Genomic DNA, 21,134 nt, shown 5'->3' on the forward strand with positions numbered 1-21,134 from the left:
CCCCCCACCGCGTGGAGAGAGCACCGCCGGGCCCATGAAGCCGGCACCCCGGACACGGCCGCCGTTGCAAAGGGGCCCATACCCCCCACCAGGGAAGAGGTAGGGGACAGATGGTCCTAGGTCCCACCTTCCTTGCAAAATCTGTGTGCATGTGTGTGTGTTTATGTTGGAATGTATATATTGAGGGGGGAGGGGTTTGTGTACTAAGGGGGGTGCAGTTAAAATTGGCGGGTAGGGCACTAAGGGGACATCTCCTGATTACTCACAGTGACGTCCCCTCCCCCTCCCCACCAAGGGGCCCTAAATGTCTAAGGTGCGGTTAAAATTGGCGGGTAGGGTGCTAGGAGGACATCTGCTGCTTGCTGGCAGTGATGTCCAAGCACCCCCCCTACCAAGGGCCCTACATGTCTAAGGTGCAAATAAAACCGAAAGAGGGGGGGCCCACTCCATACGGCAACCATAGGAGGGGGGCCACTGCCTAGTAACCCCCCCCCAAGGCTCATCGCAGGCTAAGCCCCCCACCCCCTCACCCTAATATGAGGTTATATGAGGAAGGGGGTAAGTTGGGGACAGCTGGTAGACTGTCCCCCGGTGGTGAAACAGCTGTCCCCCGCCCCCCTCCCCCCAGCAAGGGGGCCAGGCCCACCCAGCCCAGGGGCCCCACCCCCGGAGGCGCCGACACCCCAGGCCCAGCACTACCCACCCCACACAGAGAGAGGAGCCAGAAAGCGTCCCCCCCCCCCCCCCCCCCGGAGCAAGCCCAGGCCCCCACCCCCAAACGCCGTCCCTAGAAGAGCTCTGGTCAGGCCTCGACGGGACCGAGGCAGCCAACCGGACGGGGAAACCGCCGATGGCCTCAGCGGAGACCCCGACCCGTCAACCCCCCCTGCCCCGTACCAATAGTGCCCACCCCCCTCCCCCAGAATGCCCCCCCACAGGACAGGGCCGACAAGACCCCCCAACCCACCCCACCCCAGACCATGCAGCCGAAGCGGATGACACCCAGAGCGACCGGGGGCCCCAAGAGGGTTGTCCCGTCCCGCCCCGCCCCAGAGCCAGGGAAGGGCCGATCCCAGCCCCAGGTGTAGATGGACAGCCCATCCAGTGCCGCTGCCCCCCCCCCCCCCCCCCCCCCGAGCAGTGCCCCCCGCCAGCCCCCCCCAGCACAGGCAAAGGGACCCCCCCCTCAAGCCAAGCCAGACCACCACCCCGCCACGCACCCCCACACCCAAGCCTAGAGGACCTGAGCGACCCCTTTGACCCTGAAGTTTCTTGGTGTAATTGTCTGTGGCTTCAACCTTTCTTTAGTGTCCCCACGTCTCCGCTGGTGAGGACCATCCTGAGGTCTCCTCAAGCTCCACATTTCTATTTTATAAAACTCCTCCGAGCCAATAACCTTTTAATATCCAGCTATTCTTCTTGGGGTTCTGTGTTAGTCTAACACAAACTCCGGTCAGGAACCGGGTCACAAAATTATACTCTGTGTTTTACTACTAACTGACAGATACATTTGAGCTTTAGTTGATATTTTAGTGACTGCATTCCACTGAAAGGTAAGTCAACTCTTGATCTGCTGTTTTTCAAACTACAGTCAGAATCTGAATTAACCATCAAACTAATGACTTCTATTTCCAAAAAATGATTATGACAAAAGACTCAAACTGCTCAAGAAGTGTTTTAAATGCCTTTATTGAAAAATGAGCATATATATAAATCTCTAAAACACTGCCTCTTGGATTACAACCAGTGAGAATACAAAAAGTGACAAAGAAAACGTGTCAGAAGCTGCCTCAAAAGAAAAGTCGTGGTTTCACATTGTCCTGGGGTTCCAAAGGCAAAACTAAATCATTTGACAACAAACAGCAGGTAGAAATATCTCCAAGACAAGTTTGTCTAAATTCTACAAACTGCCCCTAATTATGTTTAAATGGATCTCTGGGTTTTTCCAGATAAAATGTTAAAATATTCTCCTAGAGAAGATGACTGCCTACAGTTAAAAACTGAGATTTAACAATTAAATGAAATTATGAATGATTCTAGAACGGGTTAGAGGAAAATGGGTTGAATTGTGTTTCCATTATTAAAAATGTTTCCTGTAATCCAGCTTTACTGCTGGTAAGGCTGTAATAATTATCTCTGAGCAGATAATCCAGTAAAGTTAGATACGAGCGTCAGGTTAAAGTTTAGAAATGAGAAACTAAACGTGGTGAATTAATCCAATATTTATATCTTTCAGTTTGTGCATCTATTGTTGGGTATAATTACACAAAACATTTAGCCGGTCTCTGCAGCTACACAACTGTCAATCACAGGGTTATGACTCCATTATCTGACACGACCATCACCAGTAACCCCTAAAAATGGCCGCCAGCATGCAGACCTCTGGTTTCATTTCACAGCACAGAAGATGTTGAGGGGGCGTGGCCATGCGGGTTAGCTCGGTGGTTCAGATGACACATCATCCATCAGCTAAAGAGAAGCTACAGAACTGCTGAGGTGAGAGTCCTCTGGTGTCACCGGACGGCAGCGTTCAGCTTCTAGACGGTGGATTTCCAGTCTGCTGCTCATTGATTCTGGCTGGAAATTGGGGTCAAAATTCCTCGCCACGACTAAAACAGTTTCACGACTGTCAGAGCACAGAACGGTGCTCATGATGTCACACATCAACATGTGAAAGGAATATAGAAGTTTAATACTGCAGTTTGATAACTTCATTTACTGTCTACAACACATTACATTTAAAGCATTTATAAAATGATAGATTCATGTATTATATAAAAAAACATCGAAAAAGTCACATTTGAAAGACACATGTCATCATAAAGTGGCTCTAAAATACATGTGAATGAATAACTTCCCTGTATCTCCCGCTTGAACGTTCCTCTGCCCTCCAATAGCTTTTCATTCCTCTCCAGGTTAGGTGTTGGGGGGGGATACTGCACTCAGAGCCTCGTGAGCCGCATCGTTCCTCTGACAACTTCAACTCGCCCCTTTTTTCCAACACCGGAACTAGAAATTCTTATTTACGCGGAAAAGATCCTGGATTCGGCTGAATAAATACGCTAACATGTCAGACCAGGTGAAGCCGTGTGAGGTTCAAACCCCACACATTCATCTCTTCATCTTATCTTTTTATACAAAATGAACATCGAAGTACAAACACATCAATGGCTATGACCCCTCCCCCTGAATGTATATATATATATGTATATATATAAACCAAATCAGTGCTCATTTCTGTGCAGAGTGTCCCCTCTCTGTGCTGCTGATGCAGAAACTGTGGAGGCGGATTCGTGGCTGCACGCTTCAACCCGACTAACCAAAGCTAGTTAGATGGTTTTGCTAGTTAACAGTGGCTGCTCATGTTTCTGTTGCATCATCTAATGCACAAGTTAAGATGGGAACTGAAATAAAGTTTTAGAATTTAACCCATAAAAGAAAAAAAAAGAGAGGATTTGGTGATTTTTAGTAAAAGAGAAGGAAACCCTCAATCTGTTAAAAGGGTGAGCAGCAGAAGCATAAAATCGGATCCCTTCATCTATAAGCTGAGACAGATTCCTGAGGTCTGGTTAAGCAGACTTTGGTCAACACGCCGTTGGGACAAAAGCACCGTGGTTCCAGTCACTCGTCTGCTTTTGGGCTATAATGACCAAACGTCTGCATCTTTTGAGGCTTCGCTAACACGGTGACCTCATGGGAGGTCAGGTGAAGCTTTGATTTGAACCTGTAATGGGTCACAACTCTGACGGACAAAGCAAGCTCAGACTTCACCATCAGGGGGAACATATTTTTCTTTTACAGGAAGCTGGCCTGCTCCTGCACTGATGTGTCCATAAAGACACACACATGTGGACACGGGATGTCAAGTTTTCCCTTATTTTTGAAAGCAGGTTAAAGCGACGTGTCCGGAGTGACGTGGTGCAGCGGATGCCCCGGTTGCTGCGTCTGGTCCAAAGAGGGGGGGAGGTACTTGCTGCGCTTTTGCATACATTTGGAGCAGTGACAGGAAGGTGGGGAGACTCAACCTGGAGTCCCAGGTCCGACAGCACCAGTCTTTGTCCCTCCCAGTTACATGTTCTGGCCATTGCGCCTCTTGGATTTCTTCACCCTTTTGGAAAAGATAGAAAAGTAAAATTTGTGAAGGAAAAGTTCATTTAAAGTTTGGCATTCAGTCTGTTTTGTTGTGAGTCTAAATTCCTCCTCAGTGTTTAAACAAAAGTCAAAAAATTAAAGGCTGTTCAACGGAAATCAGTAAATATATCGAGAAAATCATGGATCCAAACAGAAAACATGACTTCACACGCTGTGGCAAAAATGAACATGATGGTTTATGGAGGGTTAGACATGCTTTTATTAGCCATCAACGACCGGTTTAAGGCCGTGTCACACAGCCACATTCGTCACGTTTTCCACGTGTGTAATGTCATGGGTGATCCATGCGTGAGAAACGTCACTCATACGTGTTTCTTATGTCCGTCGAGGGTCTCGGCAGACGGCTCTTTGTGGCACATACCAGACTAAATGTTCTTTTAATGCCATGGAAAAAGTTCTTCCATTTGTTCAAAAAGGCTCCCGCTGTTCAGTGATCGATTGTTTGTGCCTAGAACGACCAGTAGGGGGCGAACGCGGCTTTTTTCACTCATGCGAGTAAAGCTGTCATGAGGAAACGGCTCGTCTTCTTTTCTTTCTTTCTCCTTTCAGGACAGTAACATCTTTACTTGAAATTGGTTATCAGCTGTTCAGAATGTTTGGTCACTTGAGAATTATGCAGTTTATTTTACTTAGTTTATACGCAATTTATACACAAATCTCACATAATTGTGTGTGATTTTTGTGAGATGCAATTGTGTGTCTTTCCACGACCGTTCCATGTTTGTCTAACGGACCTTTCATGGATGAACCACCAAAGTATAACTTTTAAATCCCGTATACGGCGCACAGATCACGTTCAAATCACGTACTTGAAGCACAAATTTTGGGCCAGATTTGGCTTTAACCCTGGTTAATCTGTTCTTTGTGTGAGTTATTCGTCCTAATTCTGCGATTCATTCCTGATACATCTGTGAAAATTTCACGTAAAACCATAACTTTTCTCACTTATTCCATGTATTTTCATTTATGACCATTTTATGACCAATTATGTGCTAAACGTACGCAGTGACTGTTTGACACGCCCTCAAATGATTAAACACTATAGTCTTTATTATTTGTAATAAGACGTTTTCATTTTTAAAGCATGAATATCAGTCTGTCTCCTTGTTCTGTGTTTTAGCAGGAACACATCACTCGCTGACGTGAAAACATCTTTTTGTGGAGCGTTTATGTCATAAACTGTTGACAAAATTGTCCATAATTATTCTAGTTTCAGTTTAATAATCTCTTTTACATGTTGTGGATATGAAATATAGGATTCTTTTGCCTTTTTTCCAATGTTGGCAACACTTGAACGGTAGAGAATAATGGTTGCCCATTATTTTGGCCTAAATTATGACCAGATAATTCATTTTACATTTGATCCTGCAGGTTTGGGTCAAACCCCCCCCCCCGTCCGGCTGCACGTGACTAAGGATGGAAGTTCAGCCACAGCTTGAGGCATTTTCTCCAAGAAAGGCAGAGGATTCAGCTGCACAGCTCATTAAAACGATCTGCTTCAAAGTGAATCCATTATTCACGTCGTTCAGGCTGCTGGCTCTAACTTTCTGGTTGATTGCTGCAGTTTGACTTCTTATCAGTTATTATTCCTAATTGATGATATAAAATGAGCTGAAAACATGTTGAAATGACAAACATGTGGACGTCCCGTCCTCCCGTTTCTCTTAGATGTTCATCCACACGCTTTTGAGGACCGATCTGTTAAAAACTGAACTGGTTCTAAAAACCACATCGACATTATGAGAGGAATGATGAGCTGGAAGCAGGAGAGTCCCCATCATTAACAGGAGTTTACTTCATAGCAGTCAGCTGTGAACTGAAACCAGCATCATGTTTCGTGTCCTTCAGTTCTCATCAGGACGCTCTTACTTGTTGATGGCGTTCTTTAGGTACTGCTGCAGCCACTTGGTTGCTGGGTTGATGCAAACTTCTCTGTTGTTCTTCAGCTTAGCACTGTGGGAGGACAGACGAGTAAAACTGTCATTCAGTCCAGCGTGTTTAGTCTACACTCTTGTTTATCTTCATAATCATTTATTCATTTCTGTTCTGAGATCTCAGATGTGGAAGTCTAGTCAGACTGAATTCACTCGTCTGTGCTTCTATGTGTAAAATCTTATCTGATGCACAGAAGCTGCTCACCGTCATCAAACCAGAGAAGATACAACTTCAATAAGTGTACTACTACTACTACTACTACTACTACTACTACTACAGTGCCTTTGTGAACAAAATCCCTCATCTTTCACTCTTTTTTTTCAGATAAGAATATGTTTTCCACTCCAACAAATTATTTCTTCCTTCTTTGACTGAATAATATGTTTGTACTTTTGCAAAAACGAGGTTGTTGCTCCACAAAAGGCACTCGTCTTTTCTAAACTAAAGTATATTATGATAAAGTCTAAATAACTCTCATTAGAAGCTAGGAACTGTGTTCTATAACTGTGTAAATAAATAAGTAAAATAGTTTAGTAAAGCATATAGGTTCACTTCCTTACACTCCTTTTTAAGCAAATACAGAACTAAAACTAACTCTCTCTCTCTCTTTCTCTCTCTCTATATATATATATATATATATATTTATTGAGAGAGAGATGGATGACTATCTATCTTCTTTCATTTTTAATTTTTTTTACATTTTCCATTCAAGATTAATCATTCAGAGATTGATATATCTACAGTATATACAGATTTTTATTTCTTTATTTTTTCTGTAGTATTTTTTGTTTTGATTACTTCGAGTCTCCAACACAAAACCAAAGCAAATAACTATTCTCTCAATAATTGTTGGGGTTCAAGCCTGAAACTTTCCCCTGACTAGTGGCAGAAAACCTGCCACTTACTGGGTTGTAAACACACCTGGACGTGTCTCCTCAGGTGTAAATTCTGAATCCAGGACTCTTTCTTAGCGCTGACTTGCTTCCTGTTTTCTTAAGGAAGCAGTTGTGTTTGTTTTTGTCACGCCATTTCTGATTGTAGAACTGTCAGTAATACTTCCCCCTAAAACATCCTAAACTCATCACGGCTCAGAGGACAAAGCGTGGTCACCATGTGGTCAGTGCTGCAGTTGAAAAACCGCAGGTTTGAATCCGCAGAGGGACGAGCAGGAAGGCGTCTCACGTCATAGATCACACATGTTGCACTGAATGAAGCTGTGTTTCTGGGAAACGTCTGTGGTTTTATGGAAATCATCATGAATGAACATCACAGCAGAAGATGCCGTTTTAGATTGACATGAATAGATTCTGCTTGAACTGCTGAACACTGTACACATAGTATTGAGGCGCTGCGTAACTCATGCAGCAGACAGAGCTGTTCAGTCCGTCTGCTGCAAACCAAAACAGGAACAGGAAGAGCTGCAGTTTACGGAAAAGATATTTCTCATCAACGAATCCACATTACAACGTAAGTATGGCCTCGTCTGCCTCGACTCACATATGAACGGAGGTTTCATCCCATTCCTAACCCAGAGTTCAGTGGGACCTCGTCCACCTTTTGCAGCTTCTAAAGCTTCAACTCTTCTAAGGCTGTCCTCAAGGTTGAGGAGTGTTTCTAGGAATTACGGCCTTTTCTCCCAAAAGCGCGTTGGTGAGGTCACACACTGTTCAGAGCATTATGTAGTGAACAGTGAAGGACTTCAAACAGGTCTTCCTGGTTTTCACCATCTCAACCACGTCAACGTAACTACTTTGTTGTTTTCTTTTCATTTAAAGAAATGTGACCAAAAAAAACCAATAAAGTCAATTCAACGTAAAAGCATCAGGAACATACAGTAATAGGATTGTTCAAGATATTGTAAATAATTTAAAAAGCATTCAGAAGATGTGTATTCTTTTTTTTTAAAGCGTGTCTGTTAATTTATGGTAAAGCTCCACTCCGATCATCTTTTGATCTATTTTCAAAGTTCTCCCCGTGTTCCCTTGGAGAAATCCATCCGTCCAGTTCTGATCCAGATTCCAGCTCAGATGAGGAAAACAAAGACGTTCATGGATCTGTTGGTCTGCGTCAGAATGGGGCGGAGCATCAAGTCTTTGGCCCCGCCCAGGGGATTTTCTACATCACAAACACCATTTGCTTCTTTTTGTCTTTCTTGTGCTTTCAGTGATAATGTTGCACTCCCAAAAAAAGTTCCTTTTCTAAGCCGACAGTTTAAATCTAAGAAAGAAACCTCGGCTTCACCCTGAGTTGTGTTCTTTTCTTTCTCTTTTTTCCTTTCAGACTGTTGTGTTTTTGCAGCAGCTCTGTTTGGTCGTCAGCTGAGGAAGGAGATGTGAGGCAGATGTTGCTGATCGTTCCTTCCAAGGCCCAGACGGCTGATCGCAGGTCAGGAGGGAGGTCTCCCCCTCCAAACATGTGGACGTCACACCTTCATGGCAAAAGGTTCCCTGTGCGTGTTAACGCCTCAGAGGTGTCTCCTTGCTCCTCCTATTCTTTTCATCACACAACTGCAAATTGAATCTATCCTTGGCGCCTTCCGTTGCTCTAAGAAACCTTTTCCGGATTTTATTTTTTCATTTGTTTGCTTCTCTAACCCTTTAAATTGTACCTCCATTATCCTGCAACACATTCAGAACCAATGAGCCCACATTCTCTAACACCCGAGTCAGGGGACCCAACCCCCCAAGACTGAATCCGTGTTCCTCCGGGGACGTCCCCTTTCTTCGGAAGTTCTCTACTGTTTGGACGTCTTCATCCTGTTTGTCTGTCCGGGCGTCAAACCCTGAACCCGGACTGATCCGGCTGGAGCTCCAGCAGCAGGTAGTAATTACTTCCCAGCACGGTAATGCCAATGTTTGGATGCATGAGGAGGGGGGTGGGATGCGTGGGACACAGTGGGACAGGGGGGGGGCACACATGTGGGGTCAGGGGGGTGTTGTGTTCCCAGCTTTCTTTCATCTGCCTCAGTAAAGACAGCGGCTCCGCTCTGCAGGTTCTGTGACTTTTTGACTCCTCTGGTTTTCTGAAGGGGGGGTCCCAGAGTTCGTGTTCCTACCTGAGCTCTGTTTATCCACTCTGACCTTTTGCCATTTGCACCCCCCCCCCCGCCACGGCCTTTCACCTTTCTGAGCGTCCGGACTGAATGAGACTTTTTGGTTAATGTGTTCCAGCCCGCTGACGGTCGGAGCGAGCGGCCGCACTTTCAGGCGGGAAAAAACAAAAAAAGTGCAGAGGGGATGCAGGAGGTCAGCAGAAACACAAAGGGAATCACTTTGACCCTTAAATATGACTTCCTTTGCAGTATGTGAACTCCCCCCCGGCTCTGGCTGTTACCGCCTTCCCCTCCCTGAGTGAAACGTGTTTCTTTAAGCTCCTTGATGGAGACAGCACTCGGATGTCAACCCCCAGCACATTTCCAATCACATCGACTGTTCAGTGACATAAATGACAGCGACCCCCCCCATAACTGTGTTTTGCATTAACATGAAAGGTTTCAAATCCTTGCTTTAAAACAAAAATAACAAGAATTATGGCTCATGATTGGGATTCTCCTTGGAATCCGTTTTTAAGACAGAGTTTAGTGGAGCTTCGCCTGATTTTTTTAGCGTTTTTTCACACTTTATGGCTTTGTCATCGTCTGTAAAATGACTGTTTACATTATTATTTTCTCTCTACATGTTTTACCTCCATTATAAAACACAAAAGTGTTGGATCTCAAATTTTGTGTCAACAAAAAAGATTACAGTTAACACTTGGATTTAAGTTTTTTGGACAGTTTCAGGTTCATTGTGATTGTTTGTTGTTGAAAAATGTTGAAAATAAAGAAATAAAGAAACCAGGGTTGTATTAAAACGATGGATCGTAAGCATTGCCACAAAAAACAGCCATAAATTCCATCTTCTGAACCCACTGAATCCCTTTCGGGGTCACAGGTCAAAGATAAATAATTACAGCAAATTGCAAAGAAGTCAAAAGCTGTCAGAGGTCTCAGACTAGAAGGGTTAACGGCGTCTGCCACTCAAACACCTCGCTCTCCGTTCAACAACAGTTTCACGTCTTCACAGGAAAGGATGTTTTGTTTCATTTGGAGAGATTTTTCCCTCACTTTTTTCAGATGTCCAAAACTCCAAACAGAATCCAGTTTTTAGTCCATGTTTAGTGTGGAGGTCCTCAAAAATATGAAGTAAACTGACAAACATCATTCAAAGACCCTCAGCAGGGACAAATCCCATGCTTTTATTTTGGAGCTGCAACCTTCAGCACATAAAGACATTCGGCTGATTTCTCACTGATTCCAGCAGGAACCACAAAAAGAAAACATGTTAATGTTTCTATCATGATAAATATAAATGAACTACTGCTTTTGAGGGAGGAATCAAATATCAACACAAAAAGAATTTAACCTTTTTTATACGTTTTGACAGAGGCTCACATGACTTCTTTTCAAAATAAAAAACAGATTGTTGAAGTCTGAAGCGGCATTTCAGCAGTGATTGGTTAAACAACGACACCGTTTATTTCACCGTTGTTGTGCATCTTAGCCCCCCCTTTGTGATCCTAAATCTGAGTGTGGGGCTGCAGACCCCTGATCTAACACTAGAAATAATGAAGACACATGACGGTCCATCATCAAGCAAATGGGAAGCTAAGTTTTAAAAATATTCTTATAATTTCTTTTTAGAGTACTCCAAATTGTTCAATAAAAAATATTAGATGGATAGACAATAAGATTGAAATTACTTCATTTTCTAGTCAGATTAAACTTGTAAACGTCAAATCTGATATAACAAGTGACATATAATGAAAATTTCAGACTGCATTTCCTCGATATAGCAAACCTTTTTTGCATCAATTAATCACAGAAATTCTGTTTATAATTTACATTTTTTTCTGTGAGGCAGAGAATTTCGCATTGAAATAGGATATCCTCGTTGTTCAGAGCATCATTAAATATCATTTCCATTGATGGTGGAGCTGAACAGTCATCGACTTACATGACTTGGAAGGGGCAGTTGGGCGTGTGGAGGAACTTGAGCTCTTTGATGGAGCGCTGAGGAACAGTGTTGAGCGTAGAGCGACACCAGCACCGCTCCACCAGGCTGATGGGTTTGGCTGCAAGACACAAACCGCAGGTGAGAAGAGAGCAACCAACCTAGACGTCAGTCAACGCCGCCGGCATGGACCCACAAGAGGCCGCAAACCTCAAACCTTTGGGCTACAATGAAACCTAAAAGGACTCCTCCGACGGAGGTCTGAAAAAACACTTTCAACAGTTTGCTTTCAGAATGTCCGATTGAGGTTCAGATGAAAACATAAACTCTGTCGACCTCTACAAGTCTTCCTAAAGCACAGGGAGGGATCTACTGGCTTTTTCACACAGTAATAATTTCATTAAAAAGAGATTAGTTCCGTCTGTTCACTCTTTCACACATACGGGCAGAATTCTGTCTTTTCAGCCCTCAGCAGCTTTCTGAAGGGTCCTCAGCGTTTCCCCTCTTCAGGGGTCTGCAGCAGCAACCAGCAGAGGAACCTGCAGCCTCATTCTGAAACAACAGCAACCTGAGCACAGATAACTATTTGATTTTCATGCTTTCTAAAGTTACATGGCTGTGAAAAAGAAAAAAAGGGCAATCTATTTGTAAATTTAGAATAACTGAACATTTTGACAGATAAGCTAAAAAACTCTATTTGATTTACTCCATGCAACAGTCACGCAGTTTGATTGTTTGTTTTTGCTACATTTTTAAAAAGTCACAAAATTTGCTTTTACGCTTCAGCAAGCCTGAATCACGAAGAAACACCAAATTTAATTCACAAGCGGTCAAATCCTCAGTTATATCAGCCTAATGATTTGCACCCTTTCAGTCTTTTATCATGCAAACGACGGGATTATTATGCAGCAGGCGGCGCCGCGGCCAGCAGCAGCCCATCTCATCACCTTCCAGCCCTAATTACAAACTAATGATAAGAGAGCAAACACACACATCCAGACCGGATTCTTTCAAATCTCACTGAGGCAGAAACATCCCAGATCAGGACCCTCGACGCCTCCCTAACCCCCTAAACATGAGGGCTGAATGCAGGAGGACAGGTCCAGACTGTCCAAACCCAGATAGAAATGTTAAATAAAAAAAAATGGAAACATAGAATAAAAGCATGGCTTGGATCTGTGTTCAGATGACCTTGTTAGCACAATTACAGCCAAATGCTTTTTGTTACAAAGATGTGAGAAAATAAATGAATTCCCTGCAAGTACCTAGTAAACGTAAGTACCATGCAAATACCCAGTAGTTATACAACAAGTCCTGTACTGTAAAAGAAGGGGTTACCAATAAATGAAGTGAAAGTAGACGGTGGATCCAAACCCAATCAAAAAAAAAGAAACTGATAAAATAATTGACTGAGAACTAAAACAAAATTCTGTTTGAAAACAGTAGAACTAGTTAATTTTGAGTTTTAAGCTTATTCTATCATGAAATCTACTCAATCCTTTTCATTTTTGGAAGAATAAAGGTCCTTTAAGAGAGTCAAGGTCTGCGTGTTTGTAACAAAATCTGCACTTTAAATCTGTCATGACAAAAGAAGGGATCAAAAAGGTTAAAAGATGTGATTTAAACATTCTAGAAAAGTCTTTAAACTTCCAAAAATGATTCTCAATTCCTGAAATTCAAAATCTTTTGCATGAAATACCAAATTACTATAAAACCTATAAAATAAAACAGTGAAACTCTAATCCTGTAAAAGAACAAAAAATTTAAAAAACAGGCAGAAACAAACCAAAACCTTGTCAGAAATTCTGGCAGTCATAGCCTCCATCCGACCTGGACCGGTCCGGGTGTCCCTGGACTCACCTTTGGAGGTTGGGGTGTGCGTGGCCACGGTCAGCAGAGCCATCAGTGCGAGCAGCTTGGCGTCCATGGTGGGGGTCTGTTGGGCTGCTAGGATCCAGCATAAACTGGGACCACCAGCTCAGCTCTGCTCTGTTTAAGCTTCAGATGGGAGGAGGACGACCGAGCAGAGAGAGAGAGTCCCTCTTTCTCAAGAGGAAGGGGGGGGGGGGGCTCCCTCTGCATGAGAGGGTGGGGCCAAGCCAAGGGAAAGGGAAGAAAGAGAAGCTGCAACCAATCAGGTTAGACCGTCTTCCATTGTGAAGGAGTTGGCCGGGATTCAAGGAGAAAGTCTGAGTCCACTTTCCTCACTTTGGCTTCAGAGCATTTTCTCTCACCTTTACGTCTTTGTCTTTTATTTCACTCAATTTCATTTCATTTCATTTCATTTATTTATTTGTTCCTTTCATGAAAATTGATGTTCAAATGTTTACATATTTCTCTTACATATTAAACATTTTCATGATTGGAAAGGAGCAGAATTGAAGAACACAATTCTTATAATTATCTGCTCCCTTTTAAACATTACATTTACATTTCTCACACCATCACCTGTGCTCAGATTTCACAATGTACAGTTCCACTACACAGTAAATACATTCCATTCATTTATTACATACATTCCAAAAATTCCATTCAACAGTCAAGTTTGTACAAACTAATTTGTTTAGCTTTATACATCCGTTTAAATTGAATAATACTTTGACAACTTTTTAACTGATTCTCCTGGGAATTCCACATTTTTACCCCTACTATAGACAAACACTTTTGCTTTAATGTTGTTCGAGCAATCTGTTGTTTGAAATCAAATTTTCTCCTATGATTTTCATCTCCTGTGGTAAAAATAAAAAGCTTTTGAAGGTCTTCTGGTAAATCTCTATTTCTGGCTCTAAACATAACTAATAAGGTCTGCAATTCAATTAGATTTTTGAGTTTTAATAAGCCTGACTTAATAAAAAGTTCATTTGTGTGATCTCTAAAATTAGCTTTGTGAATAATTCGAATAGCTCTCTTCTGTAGCAGAATTAAGGGCCTTATATTTGTTTCATATGTATTTCCCCACACTTCAATACAATACGTAAAATAAGGTAAAACCAAAGAGCAATATAACATGTGCATAATATGACATGGTAAAACATATTTAGATTTGTTCAGAACAAAAAGGCTCTTGGCTACTTTATTTTTTACATAAAATATATGAGATTTCCATGTTAATTTGTCGTCCAACATAACCCCCAAAAATTTAAATTCAGACACCTGTTCTATTTTTATGTTGTCAATGGACAAAGTCACTTCTGTTCTGTTTTTATTACCAAATACCATAAACTTTGTTTTAGTTAGATTCAAAGATAGTTTATTGTCTCAATTGTTCACTGATGAAGCACAGTGCTGGCTCTGCATTGTCTAAAAGCTACATGTTCATAATGTCACTTTATTAAAAGTCGGGGGTCTCCAGCCTTTTCCAGACTGGACCGGTTTTATGTTTTCACGGGCCGACCTGGACAAAGCAGAAGTTTAGCCTCCAGTTTCCCTTAACTTCTGAGGGTAAAGTTCATCTTCATCCTCTGGAGAATATCTGCACCTGCGTTCAACTTTATTTGTTCACTAGATTTCGTGTAGGAACCAATAAAATGTGATCTACACTCACTGGCTACTGGGACACCTGTCTAACACGTTAACGCTAGTTTCTAATCAGCCAATCACACGGCAGCAACTCAATACATTCATGTAGACATGGTCCAGACGGTCAAACCAGCATCAGAATTAGGAAGAACGAGGTAGATCTGGCCAGATGGTCAGCTCTACCCGTTTCTCTAGCGGGGCGAATTAACGCTATCAAAATGGCAGTTCTGCCTAAATTTATGTATTTTTTCCAGATGATTCCCCTTTTTCTCCCTAAGGTAGTCTTTACAAAGTTAGATGGACTCATATCTTCATTTATATGGAATAAAAAATGCCCAAGAATACGTAGGTCCAAATTGCAACGTTCTAAATCTAAAGGTGGTTTTGGACTGCCAAATTTATATATTGTTACTGGTCAGCAAAAATTATAAAACTCAATTTGGCTCCGCACTTTTAAACAAAACAAAGGACCCCTTTGGTCCACCATGGAAATCACCTCTGATCTCCCCGCATCCCCAGTGTCATTTACGTGTGCCTCATTGCCAATAACTGAAAAAATGAGCTTCAGAAACCCAGTGATTATAAACACCCCTAAGATCTGGTTCCAATGTTGTCGCCACTTTGGGTTTGAGCGGACTCTCATTTACTCACCAATCTCCTCCAATCCATTTTTCCCACCTGCCCTAAATGATTTTGGTTTTAAAACATGGCAGAGAAAAGGAATAGTTCTTTTTACTGATTCATTTGTTGATGGTTCATTTATGTCTTTTGAAAGCATCTGTAAAAAATTTTATATCCCCAAGTCTCATTTTTTTAGATACCTACAGGTCCCCAGTTTTGCAGGGAAACACTTCACCACCTATCCAATACAACCACTCCCCGGTACTCTCGAAAATTGCCTGCAGTCTCAACCCACCACCAGAGGTCAGATCTCGCAAATATATAACCAACTACATCACATTGACCCTACATCACTAAGTCAGTTGAAATACTCCTGGGAGCAAGACCTGAATTCTGAGATTCCAGAGGAAGTCTGGAACATAAGTATTACCCTCATACATTCAACATCCATCTGCATTAGACACAGTTTGACACAATTCAAAGTTTTTCATCGCTCATACTTAACAAAGGCTAAGCTGGCAAGGATATACAACAGCAGTGACGATCGATGCCCAAGATGTAAGCATTCACCTGCCACGATGAGTCACATGTTTTGGGCATGTACTGCCTTAGATAAGCTCTGGGACTCTGTTTTTAGAACATTTTCACATCTCTGTGGGAGGAAAATTGATCCCAATCCATTCACAACAGTGTTTTGTGCTCTCCCGTACACAGAGGGACTAAACTCATATCAAACGAACGCAATAGCTTTTCTATCTCTCCTGGCACGTAGACTAATTCTAGTGAAGTGGAAGGATGAACGGCCCCTCCCTTTGTCCAATGGGTGAGAGAAGCCATGATGTGTTTACAAATGGAATACCTTAGGTATAGTATACAGGGCTCAACGGGCAAATATTATAAAATGTGGGAACCTTTCATAACATATATTGAGGGTCTGCCATTTACATGAGGTAAGGGGTTTTAAAGAATATATCAGCGATTATAAGAGGGAGCTGCAGTGTATGTGTATTTAAGTGTGTTTTTGTTTTTGTTCTGTTTTGTTGTTGTTTATTTTCCCTATAAGAGTACGTTTGTGTATTTATCTATCTATCTATCTATCTATCTATCTATCTATCTATCTATCTATCTATCTATCTATCTATCTATCTATCTATCTATCTATCTATCTATCTATCTATCTATCTATCTATCTATCTATCTATCTATCTCTATCTATCTATCTATCTATCTATCTATCTATCTATCTATCTATCTATCTATCTATCTATCTATCTATCTATCTATCTATCTATCTATCTATCTATCTATCTATCTATATATCTATATATATATATATATGATCCATTTCTGACCTATATATGTCGTAACATTTGTGATTTTTGGTCTATTTTAACTGACTCTTATTTGGGTTTTTGTTGTTATCTGTTTTTTATAAAAATTTGACCAAGGGAATGTATAAGCAAGCTGTGTTTCACATGCCACTGGTTGGCAGGTTTTATGTAACTTCTCATTTGTATAAACCTGTATATGTACATATACATGTATATACCTGGTTTTTACTTATTTCACCTTCTACGACTGTACAGTTTTAAAGCTGTTTTTTATATGTATGTGTGTTTCTATAAAATATTGAAAATCTTTAAATAAAGTGTTCAAAAAAAAAAAGAATTAGGAAGAACGGTGATGGAAGTCCAAAAACATGCTTCATAGGTTGATTGGCAACTCTAAATTGTCCATAGGTGTGAGTGTGAGAGTGAATGGATGTGTGATTGAGGATATTCCACCCTGCGACAGACTGGCGACCAGTCCAGGGCATCCCTTGCCTACGCCCAAATGGCCGGGATAGGCTCCGGCAACCCCGTGACCCCGAAAGGGAAAAACGGTCAAGAAGATGAATGAATGATGGAAGTGATTTTGAACGTAGCATGGTTGTTGGTTCCAGACGGGCTGGTCTGAGGATTCCATAAACTGCTGATCTACTGGGAATTTCACCCACAACCATCTTTAGGGTTTACAGAGAATGGTCCTAAAAGAGAAAACATCCAGAGAGTAGCAGTTCTGTGGATGGAATTGCCTCGTTGATGCCAGAGGTCAGAGGTCAGACTGGTTCCAGCTGATAGAAAGACAACAGGAACTCAAAGAACCACTGGTTCCAACCGAGGTCTGCAGAAGAGCATCTCTGAAAGAACAACCCGTCCAACCTGGAGGCAGATGGACTACAGCAGCAGAAGACCACACCGGGTGGCACTGCTGTCAGCTAAGAACAGGAACCTGAGGCTACAATTCACACAGACTCACCAAAACTGGACCATAGAAAATGGAAAAACGTTGTCTGGTCTGATGAGTCTCTATTTCTGCTGCCACATTCTGATGGTCGGGTCAGAATCTGGCCTCAACAACATGAAAGCATGGATCCATCCTGCCTTGTATCAACGGTTCAGGCTGGTGGTGGTGGAGTCATGGTGTGGGGGATATTTTCTTAGTACCAGTTGAGCATGGTTCCAACACCACAGCCTACCTGAGTATTGATGCTGACCATGTCCATCCCTTTCTGACCACAGTGGACCATCTTCTGATGAGGACCCAAAATGCAGGAGACCAAGCTTGGTGACAGGAAATAAAACATTTAATAAACAAACTGAAACATGACAAAACTATGGGGAAAAACAAACCAGTGACAAACTGAACTGAAGACAGCTGTGGATCATGAACCTGAAGGTGGAGTGACAGACAAAGAAAACCAAAAACATGACCAAGAACAACAAAACCACTGAATCCTTACACTTCCATAGTAATATCTTTAGAATATCTGAAAAATAAACACACATTATGACATCAAAACACAACAAATAAACAAACAAAACATTGCCTGAAAGCTCTTTCCTACTGAAAAAGTGAAAAATTGAAACAGTTTCTGCTTGTTTAGTGCTGTAAACATGCCTGTGAGCACATGAAACGGGGAACCGTCCCTCCTGTTGGACTCCATGAATTACAGCAGAGTTTGGGCAGGGAGCGGGGGGCTTCATGCTTCTCTGCACAGCTCTCTACTCTCTGGCTCGGCGCCCATCTTCCACGCCTGACTCATGTCTTTATTGGCCTCCAGGGGACTTTCATTGTCTGCTTTGGAATGAAACAATTATAGAATGGTGTTCACAGATAAACAGGACAGACATGAGGCTTTAAATAAATGAAACCACAGATTGTAAAATTGATTGCTGAGTCTTTGCTAAAGACAATAAATAAAGACAAAATTTGGGTTTTGGAGGTAAATGTGAAACTTAAGATTCATCTGAGTTTAATACCTCAACAGATAAAATGTGACTTAAACTTATAGCCTTTTTACAAAAATATGTTCAGATGTTCTCTATCTTTCCAGAAGATCTTTGTTTATGTAAAAGGTAAAAGCCTTGATAAAGTTAGAATACAAATGCACTGCAAGTTGTGAAGATACAGTAAAAGCTAAAAAAAAAACATTTTTAAATAGCAAAAAATTAAAATATATCAGTTCAAAAATGAAAAGTTTTGTTTTGCAGATGTTTTTGATTAAGATGCAAATAAATCTCCATCCCTGCATTTTTCCAAAGAATTGGATTTTCAGATGGAAACTTTCATCTTCATTTGTGTTGCTGTGACGTTTGCGTCGACAGACGTTAGTTTCTACCGTTCAAGACGTTTCTCTTGACCATCTGCTGCATTAAAACCAGCCTCTATGTCACATTTTGACGTTTCCTGGGCGTGCAGATGGAATTCCTTCACCCTCCCACCCACATTTCCATGCATCCTGCAGCAGTTATTACATTACACACAAACCTGCTGCAGTTTACTGCTATGCTGGGAGAGGGGTTGCAGGTTTAAAGCCTGCTGTTGGTCATACATTTAACGGGTAGTTTTTTGTTTTTGGGTCAATAGTTGTTGAAAAATAAACGCTACTAATATGAAAAGAACCTGAGTTGATAAAAAATAATATCAGAAAAAATACACGACCTCAGTCATTTTATGTGTCTCAATGGGAGTTGTAAACACGTGCATGTTTACAGTTTTTGTTTTGTTATATACTAATAGTAGCTGTTCACAAAAAACAGCAAATCTGTCAATTATGGGACAAAGATGCAACAGAACCGCCGACATAAGTAAAGGTTGGTTGTTTCCCAGCATGCCACCAGTTTGCCTCCAGCTGAGTTCTCATTCAAATGACTGGACTCATAATAGTAAAGGCCATTAAAAAAGAAAAAAAGGGTTTTAACAGCTATAAGAATAAATTGAATGAATGTAACTGCACCATTCAAAGATGTTTTGATAGGAAACATGTAATTTATGGTTTTCATGTGTGATAGTGAGGTTTTATCTGCAGCAGAAGCACTCGGATCACCTCCCAGTTTGGAAAATCAGGAGGGAATTCTGACGACACAACCAGCGTACAGTTACTCATAAAGGGGTCACCAGGAAGGACGGCCTTTTTTTATATCACAAAAACAAACCAAACCTTCAAAAATCACGTAGAAATCTCTTTATTGTATGCAGCTGGTGAATCTGAGAAACTGTGGTTTGATGAGCCAATAGGATTTCCTAAAAAAAACACCAAATGAGTTTAGGTAAGAGGTGAACATGAATCCACATCTCCAGTTTAACGAAGTACATCCATCTCTGATAAACAGGTCCAATGCAGAGCGCTCATTACATCATCACCTCTACGAATAAAAGTTAGTCTTTCTGTTTCTGTCTAATGTGGTTCTTTATGAACATAAACAGGAAAAATGTAGCTCTGACAAAAACAAAATTTTAGCAAAGCAAAAAACATGCATTTTTAAATACTGAGTCTTACAGTAAAGGTGTGCTGTGTAGCTTTATCAGTTCTTTGGGGTAACTTAAAGGCCCTATATCATGCAAAATCACATTTATTGATCTTTAAGTGTTTTTTAATGTTAATTTCTCACTAAAAACACCCCAGAGTGGTAGTTTGATCCATTCACACATTTCTGAGTATTCCTCTAAAAACTTGCACTCTGAGCACCAGCCCCTGCCAATGACATCACAAAGTGAGGGACCGCCACTTACAGGAAGAGTGTCTGCTGCCAGCTCTGCCCCTAGGCTAACAGACACGCCCACTTTCTCAATGGAGCTAGCGGTGATCGGCTAAACACTTTCATTTTCTATGCACTGTATGAACATCCATCTTTGCAGAAGTTCCGATGTTTGTTTCTGTGGGAGAAACACAGACACGCTGCTGAGGCCGACTCGAGGATGATGTCATGAAATGGGCAACACCCCTCCCCCCTCAATATATACATCCCAACATAAACACACACACATGCACACACACACACCCTCTCAAACACACGCGCACACATTTTGCAAGGAAGGTGGGACCTAAGACCATCTGTCCCCTGCCCCTTCCCTGGTGGGGGGTACGGGGCCCTTGGCAACGGCGGCCGTGTCCCTTGGGTGCCGGTTTCCCGGGCCCGGCGGTGCTCTCTCCATGCGGGAAGGGGGTTCACATTACACCTGAGCCGGGTGTGTTCGGGTTCCCTTTTTCCCCGGGATGCCCCCCTCCTGGGCGGTGGCGGTGGGCCCCTGCCTTGCTCCTCCCTGGACCAACCGTGGGCCGGGTGGGTGGCTGCCAGGAGTGCGGAGCGGGTCTCCCTTGGGGGGTCCTGGCTCGTACCTGGGGTTGGGGCGGGGGGGTGCCAGGAACTCCTGGGGGGTTATGGGGTGCTCGTCTGGGGCTTTGGGTGCCTTTCTCCGGTGGGGCCCTGCGTTGGGCTCTCCCGGCGCGGCGGGGGGGCTGCTCTCCTGGTTGGGCTGGGGCGGCGCTTTCTTTCCCCCTGTGCCTCCCTGCTCTCTGCCTCTAGGGGCCTCGCGGCGGTCCTGCTGGCCCTGGCCTGGGTGGCGGATTTGGTCGCCCGGGGGGCGGTTGTT

The 21,134-nt window shown here is 42.5% G+C and overlaps 1 protein-coding gene across 1 annotated transcript; it reads right to left on the reverse strand.

The window, feature by feature from the left end:
• Positions 1–3,523: 3,523 nt before the first annotated feature.
• On the reverse strand, positions 3,524–13,087 carry cxcl12 (C-X-C motif chemokine ligand 12). The gene is made up of 4 exons (NM_001104727.2): positions 12,939–13,087; positions 11,082–11,199; positions 6,022–6,105; positions 3,524–4,108 (listed from the first exon to the last, which is right to left on the reverse strand). Exons 1-4 carry the CDS (start codon positions 13,003–13,005, stop codon positions 4,069–4,071), a joined length of 309 nt encoding a protein of 102 aa, NP_001098197.1. The 5' UTR covers positions 13,006–13,087; the 3' UTR covers positions 3,524–4,068.
• Positions 13,088–21,134: the final 8,047 nt, after the last annotated feature.

Source organism: Oryzias latipes, chromosome 1 (assembly GCF_002234675.1).
Source record: "Oryzias latipes chromosome 1, ASM223467v1".
NCBI lineage: Eukaryota > Metazoa > Chordata > Actinopteri > Beloniformes > Adrianichthyidae > Oryzias > Oryzias latipes.